General features: G+C 37.0%; 1 protein-coding gene across 6 annotated transcripts in view; it reads left to right on the top strand.

Moving 5' to 3' along the window:
- The window catches only part of lactbl1b (lactamase, beta-like 1b), a 43,147-nt gene that overhangs the window by 5,771 nt on the left and 18,336 nt on the right, over positions 1 to 19,040 (top strand). For 2 of the 6 annotated variants that reach the window (XM_047346431.1, XM_047346430.1), the window contains exons 4-7: positions 7,291 to 7,354; positions 8,620 to 8,698; positions 15,216 to 15,405; positions 18,148 to 18,254. In XM_047346431.1, the coding sequence (XP_047202387.1) occupies positions 8,639 to 8,698; positions 15,216 to 15,405; positions 18,148 to 18,254 (357 nt within the window). In that variant the 5' untranslated portion in view covers positions 7,291 to 7,354; positions 8,620 to 8,638. Of the gene's footprint in view, positions 1 to 2,314; positions 2,401 to 7,290; positions 7,355 to 8,619; positions 8,699 to 14,150; positions 15,102 to 15,215; positions 15,406 to 18,147; positions 18,255 to 19,040 lie in introns of those variants that run through there. The other 4 variants (XM_047346434.1, XM_047346432.1, XM_047346433.1 and 1 more) reach the window with 4 other exon arrangements.

Below are 19,040 nucleotides of genomic sequence, written 5' to 3'. Positions count from 1 at the left end.
CAAGGCACTGTAATTCTAAGAAAAATCTTACAATTCGAGAAATTCTAAGATTTTTCATAGAATGACGTCACTAGGAGTTACTTTTACTCTTAGGATTCTTTGTGAATACGGGGCCCAGTTGATTAGAAAACCCACAATAAATTAAACCATTTTCACATGATTTTTGTTTTTATAACTCACTGAAGTTGTGTTGAGCATCTAGTACACTCTGAAAAAAGAACTTTGTAAATCACAAAATTATTACAATCCCAAAAATAATTATGAGATCCACACACATGTTGATGGTACATAAACACGTGATATACAGTGGGTACGGAAAGTATTCAGAGCCCTTAAAATTTTTTACTCTTTGTTTCATTGCAGCCATTTGCTAAAAAGTTCATATTATTTCTCATTAATGTACACTCAGCATCCCATCCCAAAAAAAACAGAAAGACATTTTTTCAAATTTATTTAAAAGGAAAAACTGAAATATCACATAGGTCATAGGTATTCAGACCCTTTGCTGTGATACTCATATTTAACTCACATGCTGTCCATTTCTTCTGATCCTCCTTGAGATGGTTCTACTCCTTCATTGGAGTCTAGCTGTGTTTAATTAAACTGATTGGACTTGATTAGGAAAGAGACACACCTGTTTATATAAGACCTCACAGCTCACAGTGCATGTCAGAGCCAATGAGAATCATGAGGTCGAAGGAGCTGTCCAAGGAGCTCGGAGACAGAATAGTGGCAAGGCACAGATCTGGCCAAGGTTACATAAGAATTTCTGCAGCACTCAAGGTTCCTAAGAGCACAGTGGTCTCCATAATCCTTAAATGGAAGAAGTTTGGGACAACCAGAACACTTTCTAGACCTGGCCATCCAGCCAAACTGAGCAATTGTGAGAGAAGAGCCTTGGTGAGGTAAAGAAGAACCCAACAATCACTGTGGCAGAGCTCCAGAGATGCAGTAGGGAGATGGAAGAAAGTTCCACAAAGTCAACTATCACGGTAGCCCTCCACCAGTCAGGACTTTATGGCAGAGTGGCCCGACGGAAGCCACTCCTTGGTGCAAGACATATTAAAGCCCGCATAGAGTTTGCCAAAAAACACATGAGACTCCCAGAGTAAGAGAAATAAGATTATCTGGTCTGATGACATGAACAATACAATCACAACAGTGAAACATGGTGGTGGCAGCATCATGCTATGTTTTTTTTTTTCAGCTGAAGGGACAGGACGACTGGTTGCAATTGAAAGAAAGATGGATGCGGCCAAGTACAGAGATATCCTGGAAGAAAACCTTTTCCAGAGTGCTCAGGAACTCAGATTGGGCCGAAGGTTTACCTTCCAACAAGACAATGACCCCAAGCACACAGCTAAAATACCAAAGGAGTGGCTTCAGAATAATTATGTGACCATTCTTGATTGGCCAAGCCAGAGCCCTGACCTAAACCCAATTAAGCATCTCTGGAGAGACCTAAAAATGACTTTCCACCAACGTTCACCATCCAACCTGACGGATCTGGAGAGGATCTGCAAGGAAGAATGGCAGAGGATCCCCAAATCCAGGTGTGAAAAACTTGTGGCATCATTCCCAAGAAGACTCATGGCGGTACTAGCTCAAAAGGCTGCTTCTACTCAATACTGAGCAAAGGGTCTGAATACTTCTGACCATGTGATATTTCAGTTTTTCTTTTTTAATAAATTTGCAAACATTTCTACGTGTCAGTTTTTCTTCTGTCAAGATGGGATGCTGAGTGTACATTGTTGAGAAATAATATGAACTTTTTTGATTTTAGCAAATGGCTGCAATGAAACAAAGAGTGAACATTTTAAAGGGTTCTGAATACTTTCCGTACCCACTGTATTACAGTATAAATTGTTGGTCTGAAATTGCAGTTAAGAGCATTTTCTTTGTTTCACAATGAAATCAGATGAACATTTATTTATACAAAATGAAAGGCAAAATAATGTCTGAAAACAAGTAACTTACTGCAAAGATTTTTCTAAATTTATTTGCCATGTCCAGGTTAAAAGGGCTGAGTCTGAGCTGGGTACTGCTGCCAGTGGAGAAAAAAACTACAAAATTTAAATGTTAACTGCCTAATACTGTAACTGTCATGAGAAATATCTATCTGAAAGTGTTCTTTTCAGCAGCAACACCATGGAAGATCAGGCATTACACTGGCAATGCAGCCTGGTCAGCACTTTTACCTGCTCTGTAAGCAGAGTGAGCAAGATTATTTATATCACAACTTATAGCATACTGAAGTGTTAGAGCAGGTTTTAGCTTAGTGATGAATACCAATGGAGTTTCAATTGTTTTACAGATCAAGACATGTAAGGCAAACAGCAATCGTATTTTTCGTGTTTCTCAGCAGGATTAAATGAGAACATGAGCAATCCTCCATAATAGGTAAAGACAGTCACATTCCAGACCATATGCATCAGGCATGAAAAATATATCTCATGCTTCTTCAAGACAGTGAACCAGTCTGATCAAAGTAGTGTCAACAGAGGACAGTGCTATGGCTTACAATTTCCTTGATACTAATTTGAGCTTTGACATGCAAATTTCTACACCATAAAATGTATGCAGTGTATTCCCTTTCTATAAAAAATAAGGAACTCACATCTAAGTAATGTCCTAAGAAGACAAACACAGAGTATGACAGTTTTTTTTTCTTGCAGCACTAGTGGCTTTTAATTAATTTCTTTTTTTTAAGTAGGCAGACAGGAAGTAGGGTGGAGAGAGGATAGCAGCATAGGTCTCCATGGTTGGGACTCACACCTGAGATGGTTGTGTCAAGGACTAAGACCTCCTTATATGGGTTGCCACTGCTACGCCATGCACCGCATCCTCAGTAGCATGCAAATTCACATAACAAAAACAAATTGCAGTCATCAAAATGTATTTCATGCTGGAATATACGCAATGTTCATGTCAATTCAACAAGGTATTAGACATTAAATAGAAATGTGTAACAAAGGAATAGTCTTTTCAGAAGATAAATAACTGCAGGTCAAATGGCAACTTAATCACAAAACGTTTTCTGAAGCAAGATTGCTTTTCTCCCCAATAGCTAGTACTGGCCCCGACCAATAACATCTGCTGAGGCAACAACCACAAAGTTATTTTATTGCACCATTTTTTAAGCGCTTGCTCATTAAGTCGTCTTTCTAAATGTGTCTACATCATCTTCATCTGAATATTAAAATAATTTTATTCATATCTCACAAAAGTGACTACAGGTCCTTCTCAAAAAATTAGCATATTGTGATAAAGTTCATTATTTTCCATAATGTCATGATGAAAAGTTAACATTCATATATTTTAGATTCATTGCACACTAACTGAAATATTTCAGGTCTTTTATTGTCTTAATACGGATGATTTTGGCATACAGCTCATGAAAACCCAAAATTCCTATCTCACAAAATTAGCATATTATTAAAAGGGTCTCTAAACGAGCTATGAACCTAATCATCTGAATCAACGAGTTAACTCTAAACACCTGCAAAAGATTCCTGAGGCCTTTAAAACTCCCAGCCTGGTTCATCACTCAAAACCCCAATCATGGGTAAGACTGCCGACCTGACTGCTGTCCAGAAGGCCACTATTGACACCCTCAAGCAAGAGGGTAAGACACAGAAAGACATTTCTGAACGAATAGGCTGTTCCCAGAGTGCTGTATCAAGGCACCTCAGTGGGAAGTCTGTGGGAAGGAAAAAGTGTGGCAGAAAACGCTGCACAACGAGAAGAGGTGACCGGACCCTGAGGAAGATTGTGGAGAAGGGCCGATTCCAGACCTTGGGGGACCTGCAGAAGCAGTGGACGGAGTCTGGAGTAGAAACATCCAGAGCCACCGTGCACAGGCGTGTGCAGGAAATGGGCTACAGGTGCCGCATTCCCCAGACCTGGGCTACAGAGAAGCAGCACTGGACTGTTGCTCAGTGGTCCAAAGTACTTTTTTCGGATGAAAGCAAATTCTGCATGTCATTCGGAAATCAAGGTGCCAGAGTCTGGAGGAAGACTGGGGAGAAGGAAATGCCAAAATGCCAGAAGTCCAGTGTGAAGTACCCACAGTCAGTGATGGTCTGGGGTGCCGTGTCAGCTGCTGGTGTTGGTCCACTGTGTTTTATCAAGGGCAGGGTCAATGCAGCTAGCTATCAGGAGATTTTGGAGCACTTCATGCTTCCATCTGCTGAAAAGCTTTATGGAGATGAAGATTTCATTTTTCAGCACGATCTGGCACCTGCTCACAGTGCCAAAACCACTGGTAAATGGTTTACTGACCATGGTATCACTGTGCTCAATTGGCCTGCCAACTCTCCTGACCTGAACCCCATAGAGAATCTGTGGGATATTGTGAAGAGAACGTTGAGAGACTCAAGACCCAACACTCTGGATGAGCTAAAGGCCGCTATCGAAGCATCCTGGGCCTCCATAAGACCTCAGCAGTGCCACAGGCTGATTGCCTCCATGCCACGCCGCATTGAAGCAGTCATTTCTGCAAAAGGATTCCCGACCAAGTATTGAGTGCATAACTGTACATGATTATTTGAAGGTTGACGTTTTTTGTATTAAAAACACTTTTCTTTTATTGGTCGGATGAAATATGCTAATTTTGTGAGATAGGAATTTTGGGTTTTCATGAGCTGTATGCCAAAATCATCCGTATTAAGACAATAAAAGACCTGAAATATTTCAGTTAGTGTGCAATGAATCTAAAATATATGAATGTTAAATTTTCATCATTACATTATAGAAAATAATGAACTTTATCACAATATGCTAATTTTTTGAGAAGGACCTGTATATATATTTCGGTGCAGCATTGTTACTAATGAAGGTATTTTGCGGATGAGTATTAGAATACATGCCAACATTCTTTGTACAACAATTTCTCTAGAGTACTTTTCATGATTTGTATTTGTTCGAATTTTGTTTTGGGTTTTTTCTCTGATCAGGAATATAGTTTTCGACGCGGTGCTTCAGTTCATTCCTTAGGGTTAGTTCCTTGATAATTCTTGTATTCTATTCATAACGCATTTTAGTTTATGTTCTGTTACTTTAAGATTGTTTCCTTGCATTTCTGTTTAGCTCATTTGGTCATCAGTCTCTACCACAGACATTTTCTAATCAACTTCATTCAGCCCACCTGTGTCATACCTATCACCCTCCTGGTCAGACCTGTGCTCTGCACTATGCTTACTCGTTTACTTTGTATGCTCCTTGCTGGATTATACTGTCTGTTAATGCTATGCCATGCCTGCTCAAGTGTTTTGCTTGTCACCTCATGCCTATCTATAATTTTTTGCTTTTTTATTAAAACTTTTTTTTCCACTGCATCTCTGCCTGTCTGCACTTGGGTCCACTCCACCTTCTTGACAATACTAACACGTATAAGCTGCTATTTTGCAGATTATTGCCTTAACATTTTATTATGACTGTGCAAAACCTCATTCCCTTAAAAGACAATTAAAATACTTTTTTAAAGACCTTTATAAGACTTTGCTGGTAATTATATTTGTTTAAACTGACAAATTATTGATCTTTCAGCAAAGATGTGAGTTTTGTCATTCATTCAAAATCACTGGTTCACAGCCAATTCTAAACAAATTTGTGTTTTTGAAACGTGTGAGGAAGGAAAACTTTTAGTAGGATAGTTGTGCATCCTTCTATGGCACAAAAAAAAATCATCTGCATTGAAGATTAAATTGGCAACTAATTAATTCATTCAGTTTAGGAGGAGTAAAATAAAGAGGGAACCCAGATGATTTCTGGCTGGGGTTTAGGTGCTGCTGAAAGACAAAAGATTGGTAGAAGGGAGGAAGCTGGTGTGAGCAATCAACATGTAGAAACTATGAGATAGAACGACATACTGTGATGCAGGGTGTAACTGGCAGTGGTTTAGGTTTGGTCTAGGTCCCATTTTATTATTTTATTATTTTCCAACTACTGAGGTTTATCTTTTATTTAAAAATTCAAAAAAGATAATTAAGGCTTTTATAGGTGTTGGTGGTTATAAGTGGTATGAAAATCAAAAATTCTCAAACTTAAAATGGAAAAAAAGAAAATTTATAACAGAAACAAAACTCAAGTAACAAAACACCCCTAAGATTCTTCTTACACTTCCTCTGACAAAGAATCAACATTGCTATTGTGCTGTGTTTGGCTTTCGTATAGTTCTCTGAACTCTACCCCAATGAGCTTTTGAATCAATTATTCAGAATGCTTTCCTAGTTAGAGTAATTTTAAAGTGCTTAATTTAGGCCAAACCTTTTGTTGAATGATTCTTAATGTCTTGCAACCTCAGCAGTAAATCGTTCATCATAAAACGAACAAAAGAACATATTTACAAAGACTTTAAATATGTTTCATGTATTTTAGAATCGGCCTGTCCACACAGATCCTCTGGACAAGAATCATAGATTGATTAAAAGTCATTCCAACATCTCCTCCTTTTCAAGATGGCTTCTAGAAGTAGGACCCAATTGCAGACAGCCAGGCAGGAGCAGTACAGGTTAATGAAAAAGAACAAAAACTTAAAGGCAGGCTTGAGATGAACAAGGCATCGAACATAGATAAAAAGCAGGAGTTAACATGGGCATGAATCATGAACAAACTGTATAAACCAACAAATAGCAAACAGAACAGAAGAGTATATATATTGCATGGCACAGCTGAAACAGAAGACTGATTGGCATGGCACACGTGGACTGAATGAATCTGATTACATGCTGACTGACAGGCAGAGGTAACTAAAAGATAAATGGCGCTGTACAAAGATACAAGGAAACTATGAAACCAAAGAATCTTACAGATGTAACAGAACAAAATGCACCATGACCAGAATACAAGAATAAGTGGTAATATAAACCTAAGGAAAGAATTATAATACACCACCTGAAGAACAAAAGCAATAATGATCAGAGGCAAAACCCAAAACAAAACTCAAACATCTGCAAATCATGACACACCTGTTAATCTACTGGGAATTTTCATTTGATGACTTTCTATTTAGGTCAACCTTAAAAATCAAAACAAAAACAATCTTGTTAAACTGGAAAGAAATAATCGCGGAGGCAACTTACTTCTATCATAGTTTCTTTTAGACGGGCCATCGCTCCATTTTAATAACTTGAAAAGCATACTGTCATGTGCCTATGTGGTCATTTGGGTAAATATATCCATTTGCTTAAAAAAAGCAAAAAAACAAAAATAATCAATCTCACTGTGACGCCTGTTTGATGTGAATTAACACCATGTTTTTAAGCTGTTGTTACAACTATGTCTTTTCAGGAAAAACGTGGTTTATGACTGGAGTACTTCTGTTCAGGATTTATTTTGGTTAGAAAGAGATCAGGTAAGGAGTAAAATTCTTTCAATTACTGTTTTGCTCAGCTGAAGGTACACACCATTCTCCTTTCCACCATTTGTTTGTTTCCTGTGCTTTTTTTCAGTTTTTTACTATTGACAATATCTCTCATTTTATATATATATATATATATATATATATATATATATATATGAAAGCTGCTTGTACTTTACATGTGTTTTACAAATTATATTGGTATTGAAATTTTGCCTGGAAAGATTGTTTGACCAGAGTTTAAAGACAAACAACTGGCTCACAGTAGCTTGGTCATATTACTCTGAAATGTGACATTTTCCAATAAAGCTCAACTGAAAAGGAAATAAATGTATCAATAAGAAAAAAAAAGGTGCAATAGGCCGGTTGCATAACTGTGCACACCATTGAACTGAAACACATTGAAATACCTTTTGATTCATTTTCAGCATTCAGGCTTTTTTGGTATGAGTCTATCAGTTTTGTATGTTTTTGTCTTACCTTTTTAGACTATGTAGATCAAAACTGTAAAAAAGCATTGATAGCCAAAGAGATGGCACACAGTCTCAGCAGGGTATCAAATTAGTTTGAAAAATATGTGAAGAGGAGAGGTTTTTGGTTTTTTTGGAAACCCCTGTCAAACATGGCAGGATGAAATTTAATACACGTTATCCTAAAAGTTTTCAATTGAATTTTCTTGAATTCAGTTGTAGAGCAAAAGTAGACCCAAGATTTCAGGGTGGATTCTATGGTTCTGTTTTCAAATATGAAAAATCATCTTATTCATGACTGCATCTTTCAAAAACAACATGCACCACAGGTGGATTTGATTTGGTTTTGTTCTTTGTTGTTTTATAAGAAAATGCAGCAAGCCAACATGAAGTGCATCACTCAGCACTTTGTGTGGGAAACTGTTGGGTTTCCTATTTGGAAAAATGAGGACAGAATACTACCAAAGAGCTAAAATTGCAACAAACAGAAAATAACATAAAAACACAGAAATGGTCTGTTTGCCCATTTATGTCAGATATAAAAAAAGAGCTTGTAAGCTTGTGCTGCTGTAATGTCTGTTATAATGGAGGGTTTGGAGATCCTAATATTTTCTTGGGTGGTAAAACTTTGAGAACCTCTGTGCAAAATTATTACACTGCTCCAGCAAATATCCTGCTAATATAGCTGCAGGATAAATGGCATGTTTAAGACTTGGCACTCTTTAGGTATTAATATATAATTTTTCAATGAGTTAATAACTACAGTACTTGTTTTTGCTTTTCATATAGCAGCTTCTGCCCTAGCAACATGGGCAAAGCGGGGAGTAAAAATCTTCCGCAAACCTCGCTGGATGGGGTTCAAACGCAGGTAAAAGCACACACTTAACAATCTTCATGCACTCACCCAGATGCACACACTCTTACACACAAACAGATGCAAAACCTTGGTGCTAAATGTACTAACTATGCATTTAAATAAAAACACATCAACCATCTGCAATGATTAGAGCGCTGGTGGTTGGAAGTGAGTCCATGTTCTGGAAAAATGGGCCAGATGCTGTTCTCCCTGCAGGGATTATGCAACCAGGATCAGTGTTTACTTTCACACTTCCTGCATCTTAACATAATACTTAATAACCAACAACATACATGAGTGAGCACTGGACCAACTATACCAAGCATTAAAAATGTATTTATTGAGCAAACTGAGAGAATGATCACACATTGAACTTGTTGAAGGTTCTGCTAATGATGCTAATTTATAATCAGTAAAATAGATCATTTTCAGAGGTCTGCATGGTAACGTACCACATGTCAAAATAAGGTGAGATCCGTCCATGTATCCATGTAGAAATGAATTAAACCCTCATAATTAGATCAATGAGATATACAGCAGTAAATGTTCACATTTTAAAGCTATAAAGCCTGGGGGCCCATTTGGTGTATGTTTTAATTCTTCTTTCTTTTGCAGAAGTGTATCACTATGATTGAGTTTAACCACAATCACATATGATGAAATGAGAGCCTAATCTTTAGACTATCAAATAAATAATGAGGATATGAAACGGTAAACAGTAAAATGAGTATATCTTTGCACTCTGGAACTGAGGACTGAGGAGGCCTGTATGGAGTCAGACATTAACTGTGACTGTCTTATCTTTTTCAGAAGTTAAAACTACAAGTATAATCAAAAAAAATGTATAATTTTCTATTTTTCTTCAATTATTAAATGTAATGAAAAGGGGTAATGTTAATCAATTGTGGTGTATGAATAAAAATGAAGTGATGTTTTGTTTTAGCTGTAACTGGTGTGAGAGCAAGAAGCAGAGAAATATTGTGTTAGAAAGCTTGAGGCTGAGCAGATAAAGAGCACCATGGTCTGGGAGCCAGATGGAAGGTCAACGAGTAAGCTCAAGTCATAACAAGCATGGGAGCGAGAAACGAGAAGCCAGGTGCACACTGTTTTTTGTCAGTCTGAAGTTCAAAAAACAGGCAAAAGTCATGGCACCAGGAAGGGAGCGGGAGTCGTGAAGGTCGAAAAACAGCCCCGCTAGTAAATTCTGCATTATGAGGATCAACCCATGTGCCCTGAGAAGAGCTGCAACTCAAAATTGAGAATCTGAATTTCATCTGTTGCATTTATACCAAGACAACTGAAGTGAACTTGGTCAGTGAACAACTGATTTCTCTAAGTTTCAAGCTACTGGAAGTCCTGAACTAACCTCAGTTAGTTCAGGACTAACTGAGGTTGAAGGAAACCTCAGTTAGTTCAGGACTATCTGAGGTTGAAGGAAACCTCAAAGGTTTCCTTCAACTATTCAGCCTCTGGAAGCTACTGGCTTTTGAAACATATGCCAACAAAGTTCCTGTTTTTTAAATTTTTTAAATGTTTTCCAACTTGACCATTGAAACCCCGAGCATCAGCGCCTGTCCACTTAGAGGAAGAGAACTGAAGATTGGCCTTTCAGCCAAGTAGAAAATCACTAGTTGCCTACTAAATAAATCATTCCATTCACATCCATGGTGAGCCTCCGTCTCCAAAGCCTCTTCAGCCTTACCAGTTTCAGCATTAGGGAAAGATAGAAACAAATCAATTAACTCAACCTATTATTCAAATTATTAAGTTTTGCTGATTTTTAAGCTTTTACTGACCCCTGCAAAAGCATTACTAATTAAAGAAAGCATATAAAATTCTAGATTTATTGTGGACAGTCAATTATTTGAGTCACCTTTTTTTGGGGTTTTTTGTTGGTGGAAAAAAGTCTTGTTGCCTGGTTCCAAATGATTTTAGGAGGTTTTGTAGGTTGCCTTAAGCCAAACTTGATAAAACAATGCCCTTGGGGCTTGTGCCGAGCCACTAAAATCAACCTAACCCATATACCATTTGCAAGTTGTAAAATAGGGAATGAGCAGCCATTAACAGAAGTGACTATTCTGTGGATGACTGCTGTGGGCTACTTGGTCGTCCAGACCACCATTTGAAGAAGGGCAAGACTTTTGGATGCAGGCTGTTAGAGGTTAGGCGTGTAATTTCTCGACACCAGCTTAAACAGATTTTCCAGTAAACCTTCTTAGTAAGACCTTCCAGGTTTAGGAAAGTCCGGACCCGTTGGATGGAGAGCTGGATTGAGCAATCCCCTTAGAAATAGGGAAGTAGGAGGGAAGGGTTAGCTCATCGGACAACGAAACACATAAGAGCAATCTTGGAAATCAGTATGTGAATTGAATGCAACTTGTTGACACTGTATCACAGAGGATGGGTGTCTTTTGTTAAAAGTAAAGGTGAGATGAGAAAGCCCATTCTGTCCAGTGCTGAGACATGCGGTCTAATTTATCTCTGCCGTGTGCTTTACCTATTTTACAGCACTTTTGTCAATGATTTGTTGTTTTTTTAAGCGCTATATAAATAAACATGAAATGGTGGTATGGTATCAATTCCACAGAAAGTATTAAGCCCATTTACCATTATGACAAATCCCATCCATACCAGTAGTTTGCAAACATTTTCATGTCCCTTAAACCTTTTCCCAGTTTGTCACATTACAAACACAAAATCCATAGTAGTTTTAACTGGGCTTTTTGTGATAGAACGACAAAATTAGGCTAGGCAAGTTTTAATTTTATGGCACATTTTAGCAGCAAGATGCTTAGAAATGCTTTAAATGATGCCAAAAACATTTTTAAAAGTACTTTGCAGTTGTATGATAAAGCAAAGTAAAGAAAAATAAAGAAAAGTTGGACTACAGATTGAAATTAATGACTAAAGACTAAACGAACCTGCTGCAGGAAAATTAAAATCTTTAACCCATTCATTGATGCACTCTGTGCTTTTTGGTCCATATTTTTCCACCATAAAATCAAAAATGTCTCCCTGGATAGGAGGAAATTCCTTAGAACCTTTCTGGCCCGTTACATATCTGTGTAATGGGGGAATATTCCTTTAAAACCTGTCCACGTCTGGGCCAAGACTCAAAGCCTTCTTGACACTCTGTTACCTTCCCCCTAACTATTCTTAGGAGAGCCCAGCTCAACCACAGTCAGTTCTGGAGGGGTCTCCTGCAGTGAACTGCTTCTCACCGCACACAGTGAAATCAGTGCCTAAGAGGAAATGATGCACTGTTTTTAAATTCTATTTGCAAATACAATTCGGTAAATTTGGCATGCATACACTTTACTCACCACCTTACTCTGATAGCCCTAAAAAAATCTAGTGCAACCAATAAGACGAATGGTCAAAAGATAACTAATACATATTTGTAATTTAATCTTAAAATCAATTCAGCCACTTTGTGAAAGCTCCAAAAGTTTATTAGAGAACATTAGTGAGCAAGCAGCATCATGAAGACTAAGGAATACAGCAGAAAAGTCAGGGATAAACGTGTGGAGAAGTTTAAGGCAATGGTAGGTCGTAAAACCTGCTAAAACATCTACTAAATCTTGTTAAAACATTAAACATCTCAAGGGGGATGGTTCAGTCCATCAGATAATATCATGCAACTGCAGTTAAACCAAAATATATCCATCCACCTTAACCCCCAGGCCAGGCAAGCAGAGCTATGATCAGAAAGGCAACCAAGACAACTTTGGAGGAGATGAACAGCTCAGGTGCAATAATCTGTTGACAACTGTTGACAAAGAGGAAAACCTTTGTTCAAAGAAAGCTTAAGAAGTCCAGTTTAAAGTTTGCTATGTAGAATTGAGGGGAGACAGCAAACATGTGGAACAAGGTGTTTTGGTTAGTTCAGACCAAACCTAAACTTAGCCCAGATACAAACTGTGTGCAGAGGAAAACTGATGCTCCACAACAAATTGAAAACATTCTCATGGTGACATATGATGGTGACGGCATGATGCTGTAGAAATACTTTTCCTCAGCAGGGACAGGTGAGATAGTCGGAATTGATAGGAAGATGGATGAGCTATATTTAGGAATGTTGTGGAAGAAAGTCTATTAGATGATATGAAAAACATGAGACTGGATCAGAGGTTCATCTTTCAGCAGGACAGCCTGTACATGCAACCAAGGTAACAATAGAATAGTTTAGATCAAAGCATATTTATGTATTAGAATTAACTAGTTAAAGTCCAGACCTAAATCCAACTGAGAATCTATGGAGGGACTTGAGTGATGTTTCCAAATGCTCCCCACCCTGTCTGACTGAGCTTGAGCCACATTGCAAAGAAGAATGAGCAAAATATTTAGTCTCTAGATGTACAAAGTTGTTGGAGGATGCTCTAAAAGACTTGAAGCTGTAATTGCAGCTAATAGCTGTAAAAGTACTGACTCGGGGTGGCCGAATACTTATGCATGCCACACCTTTAATAGTTTTATTTGTAAAAATAAAAAAGTAAAGTATGTATACTTTTCCTTTCACCACACAATGATGCACTATTTTGTGATTGACTATCACATAAAATATACATAAAATAACATGAACAAAAAGGTTCAAGGGGTATGAATACTTTTACAAGGCACAGTACACCAAACTCAATTTTCATAAAGGTGGCATTAGCTGAATGAACTTGCACACCATGTTGACTTTGTAGTCATCATTCATTGCTGCAGTGTTTCAGCAAGTTGACTTTCATTAGGAGACACAGGTTTGTCGGATAAAAATCTACTTTCTGAAACTGGACTGGAATCGAAGCAAGGCATCCGGCACCAGTGTTGTAAATGATTTGCAAGTTTTTAATGGCAATATTTCATCCTATAAGAAGTCAAAGCATAAATAACATTTTTTAAACACAACAGTAGTCAAAATGATTGCTTTGTTGCTGCTGAGGTAGAGAGCACTAAACAGACCATTGTTACATCAAGGTTCCAGTCCTGAATATCAGATCTTAAAGCCCCACAGCGCAATGAGTCATTCCTCTCTTTTCCAAATTAGGTTGGAGAAAGTTTAGTTACATTGAGTTTCTCAGTATAAAGCAAGTAGAACCCAGTATAGAACCCATTTAGTGAGAGTGTTGGATGGTTCTGGGAACACCATTTTCTTGGAAAATACACATAACAGAGAAAATATTTACAAGTTGATAATTCTGAAAATACTGATTGTGTTAACTTTTTCTGTTACCTAGTTCTTTTGCTGACAGCCCAAGGAAAGGAGCTGTATATTTCTAGTACCAGTTCAAACACAGTTAACAACCAGCAAATGACTAATATAAATGTAAACACAAGTAATCACCAAATGTCAAATCTAACAGTTTTATTTAAAATCTTCAATGCACAATTCTATTGTTGCACATCATCAAAAGTGCATGTATGGAAAAAAATTGTTTTAATTAAAAGATAGGTGTATACGTATTTGTAAATATCTGAGTCATCTCTTTAAGGATGCCAATAAAAAGTATTTGAAAAAATTTATAGGCTAGTCATATTTTGTGTGTAAATTTCCTCTTATAGATGATATAAAACAAACAAACAAAAAACACTATGTCGATTTGAAATTCAGTAATAAATCATACTCAGTTTCAATATGGCACTGATCTATCAAATTATTACAATGATAAGTCAAACCATAACAGTCACCATGCTATTAGAATGTTGTAGCTGTGGCAGAGTCTGCATGGTAGTTACAGCTGCCAGTGATGGCGTTTAAGGATTGAAGCACATGTTTTCCTTTGTCATTATCTGAATTCCCCCTTGGTTCCCAAATTGCATAATCCAGCTGGCCTGAATTTGCTGAACCCGAGTGATTGTACTTTTTAGAATATGCTTTGGCAAACAGACTCATCCTGACACCCCATCAAAACTCATGTTGGCCTGAGTGGTTGCCATGTCAGCTGAAGTTACTGCTGGGCTCCACAAGGCAAAGCTTGACTAGAGTGAATTGATTCACAGGGATTAGAGATTAAGACTCCCCCGGCCGCTTTGGTGGAGTAAATCTGGGGATTATGATGTCAACAGACTATGGACTCTAGAGAGGAAATTGAATTGTGAGGAACGGGAGCAACGATGGTGCAGGATTACAGCATAGTTAGTGAAAAATCAGAGATGAGAGTCTATGTCTGTGCCTTTCTACTGCTCAGGAAAACCTCCATGGGAAACCATTTACCGCCTTTGGACAGTTAAAATAGCAAACATTTATGATGTTGAGTGAGGGTTAAGAAGATTTCTATCTCTGTTAATCCTGCTCTGGTCTGGCCTTTGAAGCATCAGGTGGTGAGTTCTGCTGAGTGCAACGGGAACTACTTTCATTTAACGCACTGACAAGAATATCTGACAAATTTTACATCTGAAATCCAAATGAAGCAAGACATCTAGTTTAAAGGTAAAATTACAGATAGATGAAGCTCTGTTAATGGATGGCTCAAGATAACAAAATGTCACACATTCAAAGCTAACTTGCCATGTGTTGTTCTGTGTCTGTTTTCTGTTCTATAAGACAACTCCGGTTGTGACTGCTCCTCCTGCTCCTGCAGCAGCAGCAGCTAGTGTTACATTCAAAGGACTCTCAAAAACCAAGAAGATGAAGGTGAAGTGGGCCCATCTGGGTTTGGTCTTCTTCCTTCTTCTGTCTCTGGTGATGACAGGCTGTTTCCTTTGGCAATATCAGCTGCCAAAACTTAAGCTAGGTAAGACTTGCAGTCATTGTGTCAGGTAATGAAATCATTATGTGAGGCTAGATATTTGCTGTCAGTGTCTCAAACAGGGACAACTTCATGTTAAGTGTACTGACGACTTCTGTTGTCCTGCAAATGTAAATATGAGGACTGTTTTCTTATTGGTGTTTTTTTATTAAACTTATTTAAAATCAACTTAAACATAAACTTAATTAAACTCATATTCACATAGTGATAGCCTTTCCTATGTTTAAAGTTAAGTCTTTACTGCTCAAACCCACATAAACATTTACAAAATGTTTAGAGCATGAAGGTCACGCTTTAAATGCCTTTTAAAACATTTGTTTATTTTTCCTGGCTCACATTAAAACTGAAATAGGGATTCTATGACTAAATGTTTGAAACTGAAGAAGCTTGGTGACATGTTGGCAATGTGACATTCCTCAGAGAATATAAAAATAATTATCTCTGTCTAGATGTTGAGAGGCCACTTATTTTCTGTTCGTTTAAAATTATGTTATTTTCAGACCATGGGTTATGCCACCCTCCAATGCACATTTTGTTTTCCTTTTTGTCATCTGTTTTCCTCTTTTGAGAGTGCTTACTGTTGTTGCATTGAAAGATGTATTACAAAGGCTCATTAAACTAAGGCTAAACGTCCGGATTTCTGCGTTCTGTAACATTTGGTGTTAACATTTGTTCAAGGGTGAAAGCTGAAACATGTCAAATCCTTGCAGATTAAAAGGTTAAAGAAGAGGTACTACCTGTAATACTTATATTACATATATATACATTCATGCAGAACATATTGTGAAACAAGTTCATTAATTCTTTGCTGATAACTGCACAAACATTTGGTGGTGTTACTACCATCTTCAGCAGTTCACACACAGACATTTGTTTCTAATCACTTCCTTTCAGCACAACATCCTCACTACTACTGGTTTAGTTTGTTAAAACAGGGCAGAAATACAAAACTAACAAAGTTTCTCTACCTGTTGATAGTTTAGAAACTGCATTGTAATTCACGTGCCACATATAAACTCAATAATTTTAACATTCACAAGTTTGTTCTTTTAATCTTGTGTTTTTGTCTACAGTTTCATTGCCCACCTAAATATGTCTGTTGATGCATTAGTTGATAATCAACAAAAAACAGAACATGTAAAAAAAAAAAAAAAAATGTAAAACTATAACACAAAGTCAGATTTCCAAATCAAGAAGTCATGGGTTTGAGATGGTTGACGGCGCAGTGGTAAAGCGTGCAACCCCTGTAAAGGAGGCTATAGTCCTTGACGCAGCGTCATGGGTTCGAGTCCTGGCCTGTTGACCTTTGCTGCATGTCTTCCCCTTTCTCTCTCCACCCCATGTCCTGTCAGTCAATTTTCAAAATAAACGCCACTAGTGCTACAAAATTTAAAAAAGTAAAAAAGAACAGAGGAAACACGGGTTTAACAGCTCAGATTTTCACTTTTGAAATTATATTAAATAGTTGCTGATCAAGTGAACATAAAAGCTTTAGTTTATTATTCTTAAAATATCGAATAACATGCATAAACTGATACAACATTGTGTTTCCTTTTATGTTCTCATTTTAATTGATGAGCAGCTGATGAGAATTTGGTCTTTGTAAATAAATAAATAATTAAAACAACCTCCTACTTTCAAGCTAAAGCTAATGCAGCAGTAAGGAATGTGGTCTGTTCTTCTAAGCCAACAGTGTGACATAACACTGTCCTTATAATCTGATTGGTTCATTGAACAACTTCAGATAATAAATAATCATATAATCCTAGTTCTTGTATTATGTATTTTGAGTTAGTCTTCTCACCTCAGCCATGTTTTCAGATCCATGATCAAAAAGTGTTTTTCTACTATAATCATTTTTATATTGTAGACCATTTCTATTATAACATACTTCTTTAATAAATCAGAAATTAAACAATGTTTTCATTTACCAATATTTACCCTGCAGTAATGTTTAAAAGTTGGTAATATAATAAAGTATACAAGATGACTGAGTCCTGTCAGGGAAATTTTGCATAGCCTGCAGCATAATAATAGCCTAGTCATTCTTGTAAATTTTTAGAATACTTTCAATAACATTAAAACAATTATCAAAGTTTTACACAGTATAATTTTTGCGTGAAGACTAAAGAAAAGGATCAAAATGGACATGCAGTAAATAATAAATCATATTTTTACTACAAAGCATCTAAATATGTTATCAATCCGGGGCTTGATTTTATTACTATAGCATCTTATCAGTCTGTAAGGCATGCATCTCTTCAAATGGAATACAAAAACACATTAAAACACCACATGTAACATGATTTTATAAGATTGGAAATCTCAGAAAAATGCTCGGGCACTGTACTGCCATACACACTGAGACACCTGTTTTTATTTGAAAAACATGCTTTTTAATTTTACAATATTAGTTTACAATGAGAAGTAGAGAGGTGGCCTGAGGCTACAAAAAGATATACTGAATTATCAGTGTTCAGAGCAAAAGCAGGTCACATATTTCTTTCCATCAGGGAGTACATCATGTCTGAATGCACCCTGCAAGATCAAGAGGGTTCATCAGGAAGCGGAGAGAATTAGATGAAATGCTCAGTCAGCCAATTAAAGCACATCATCCCTGTCATTGTGCCCTGGATACTGTATTCTGTCAAATATTATGTGGGATTTATAAATCACTGTCTCCTAGTAGGTTTGTCTGACATTCCTTCTGTCTCATCAATCATTCAGATGAAGAAATGGGTCGCAATGCCAAATCAGAGAGGATGTGTCCCCGCTTCCCTGAATCTCTCCCTTTGGAGCATCCTATTCCCAGTCTTAAAGAAGCATTGGAAAAGGTGAGAAACGTTAATAGCACAAGGACAATTTGCCATTGTTTTAACATCGTGCCCACTCAAAAACAAGTAAACTGAGAGGCTGGTTGGATTATCCTTCACACCAAATGTTGTTTCATTCCACAGAAGGAGATTAAAAAACAGCAAATGGAAAAAAACCTGTACACTGGAGCAAAAGGTTGCGTTGTGCAGGAAGAAGCACTTTAACATCTGACAGAAGTATATGTACTTTAGTAGTAAGAGCTTAACTGCATTAAGCAAAGGAACAGACGAACATTAGTGTCAAAATTGTACTTATCCATTAAACCTCAGCAGATATCTACTATATAAATTTCAATATTCTTTGAAAAGACCATATTTCTAATTAATTCTTTTACAGACACAGTTGGAGCCTTAAACAAAACAAGTTTTTTTGTTACAAATGCCTTATATGGAACCTAAAGTTGTCTTTAATATTTTAATGATAATGTTATTTTTGCTTGTTTGTTCTTTTTAAAACAAATCTGAATAAAAAAATTTTTTCATGTAGTTTTGAGGTTTTACACATTTTCTTATATCAGCTAGATATACAGTCATATTCAATTAAATAGAATATGTGCTCCTAGTAGGCTTGTTTTTCAAATTAAATAACCTTTGAAAAATACAATAAATAAGATCAAGCCTATATTTCTGTTTTAAAAAAGTTTTTTTTTTTATTGGTTTGATGTAATATTTTAATCTTACATGTCATGTGTTCATTAGCTGTAAGCAGAAAATCGTCAGGGCCTCAGGGCCCATTGTCTTGAATAT

Source organism: Girardinichthys multiradiatus, chromosome 20, assembly GCF_021462225.1.
Source record: "Girardinichthys multiradiatus isolate DD_20200921_A chromosome 20, DD_fGirMul_XY1, whole genome shotgun sequence".
Taxonomy (NCBI): domain Eukaryota; kingdom Metazoa; phylum Chordata; class Actinopteri; order Cyprinodontiformes; family Goodeidae; genus Girardinichthys; species Girardinichthys multiradiatus.
This window is presented reverse-complemented; position numbering and strand designations above follow the sequence as displayed.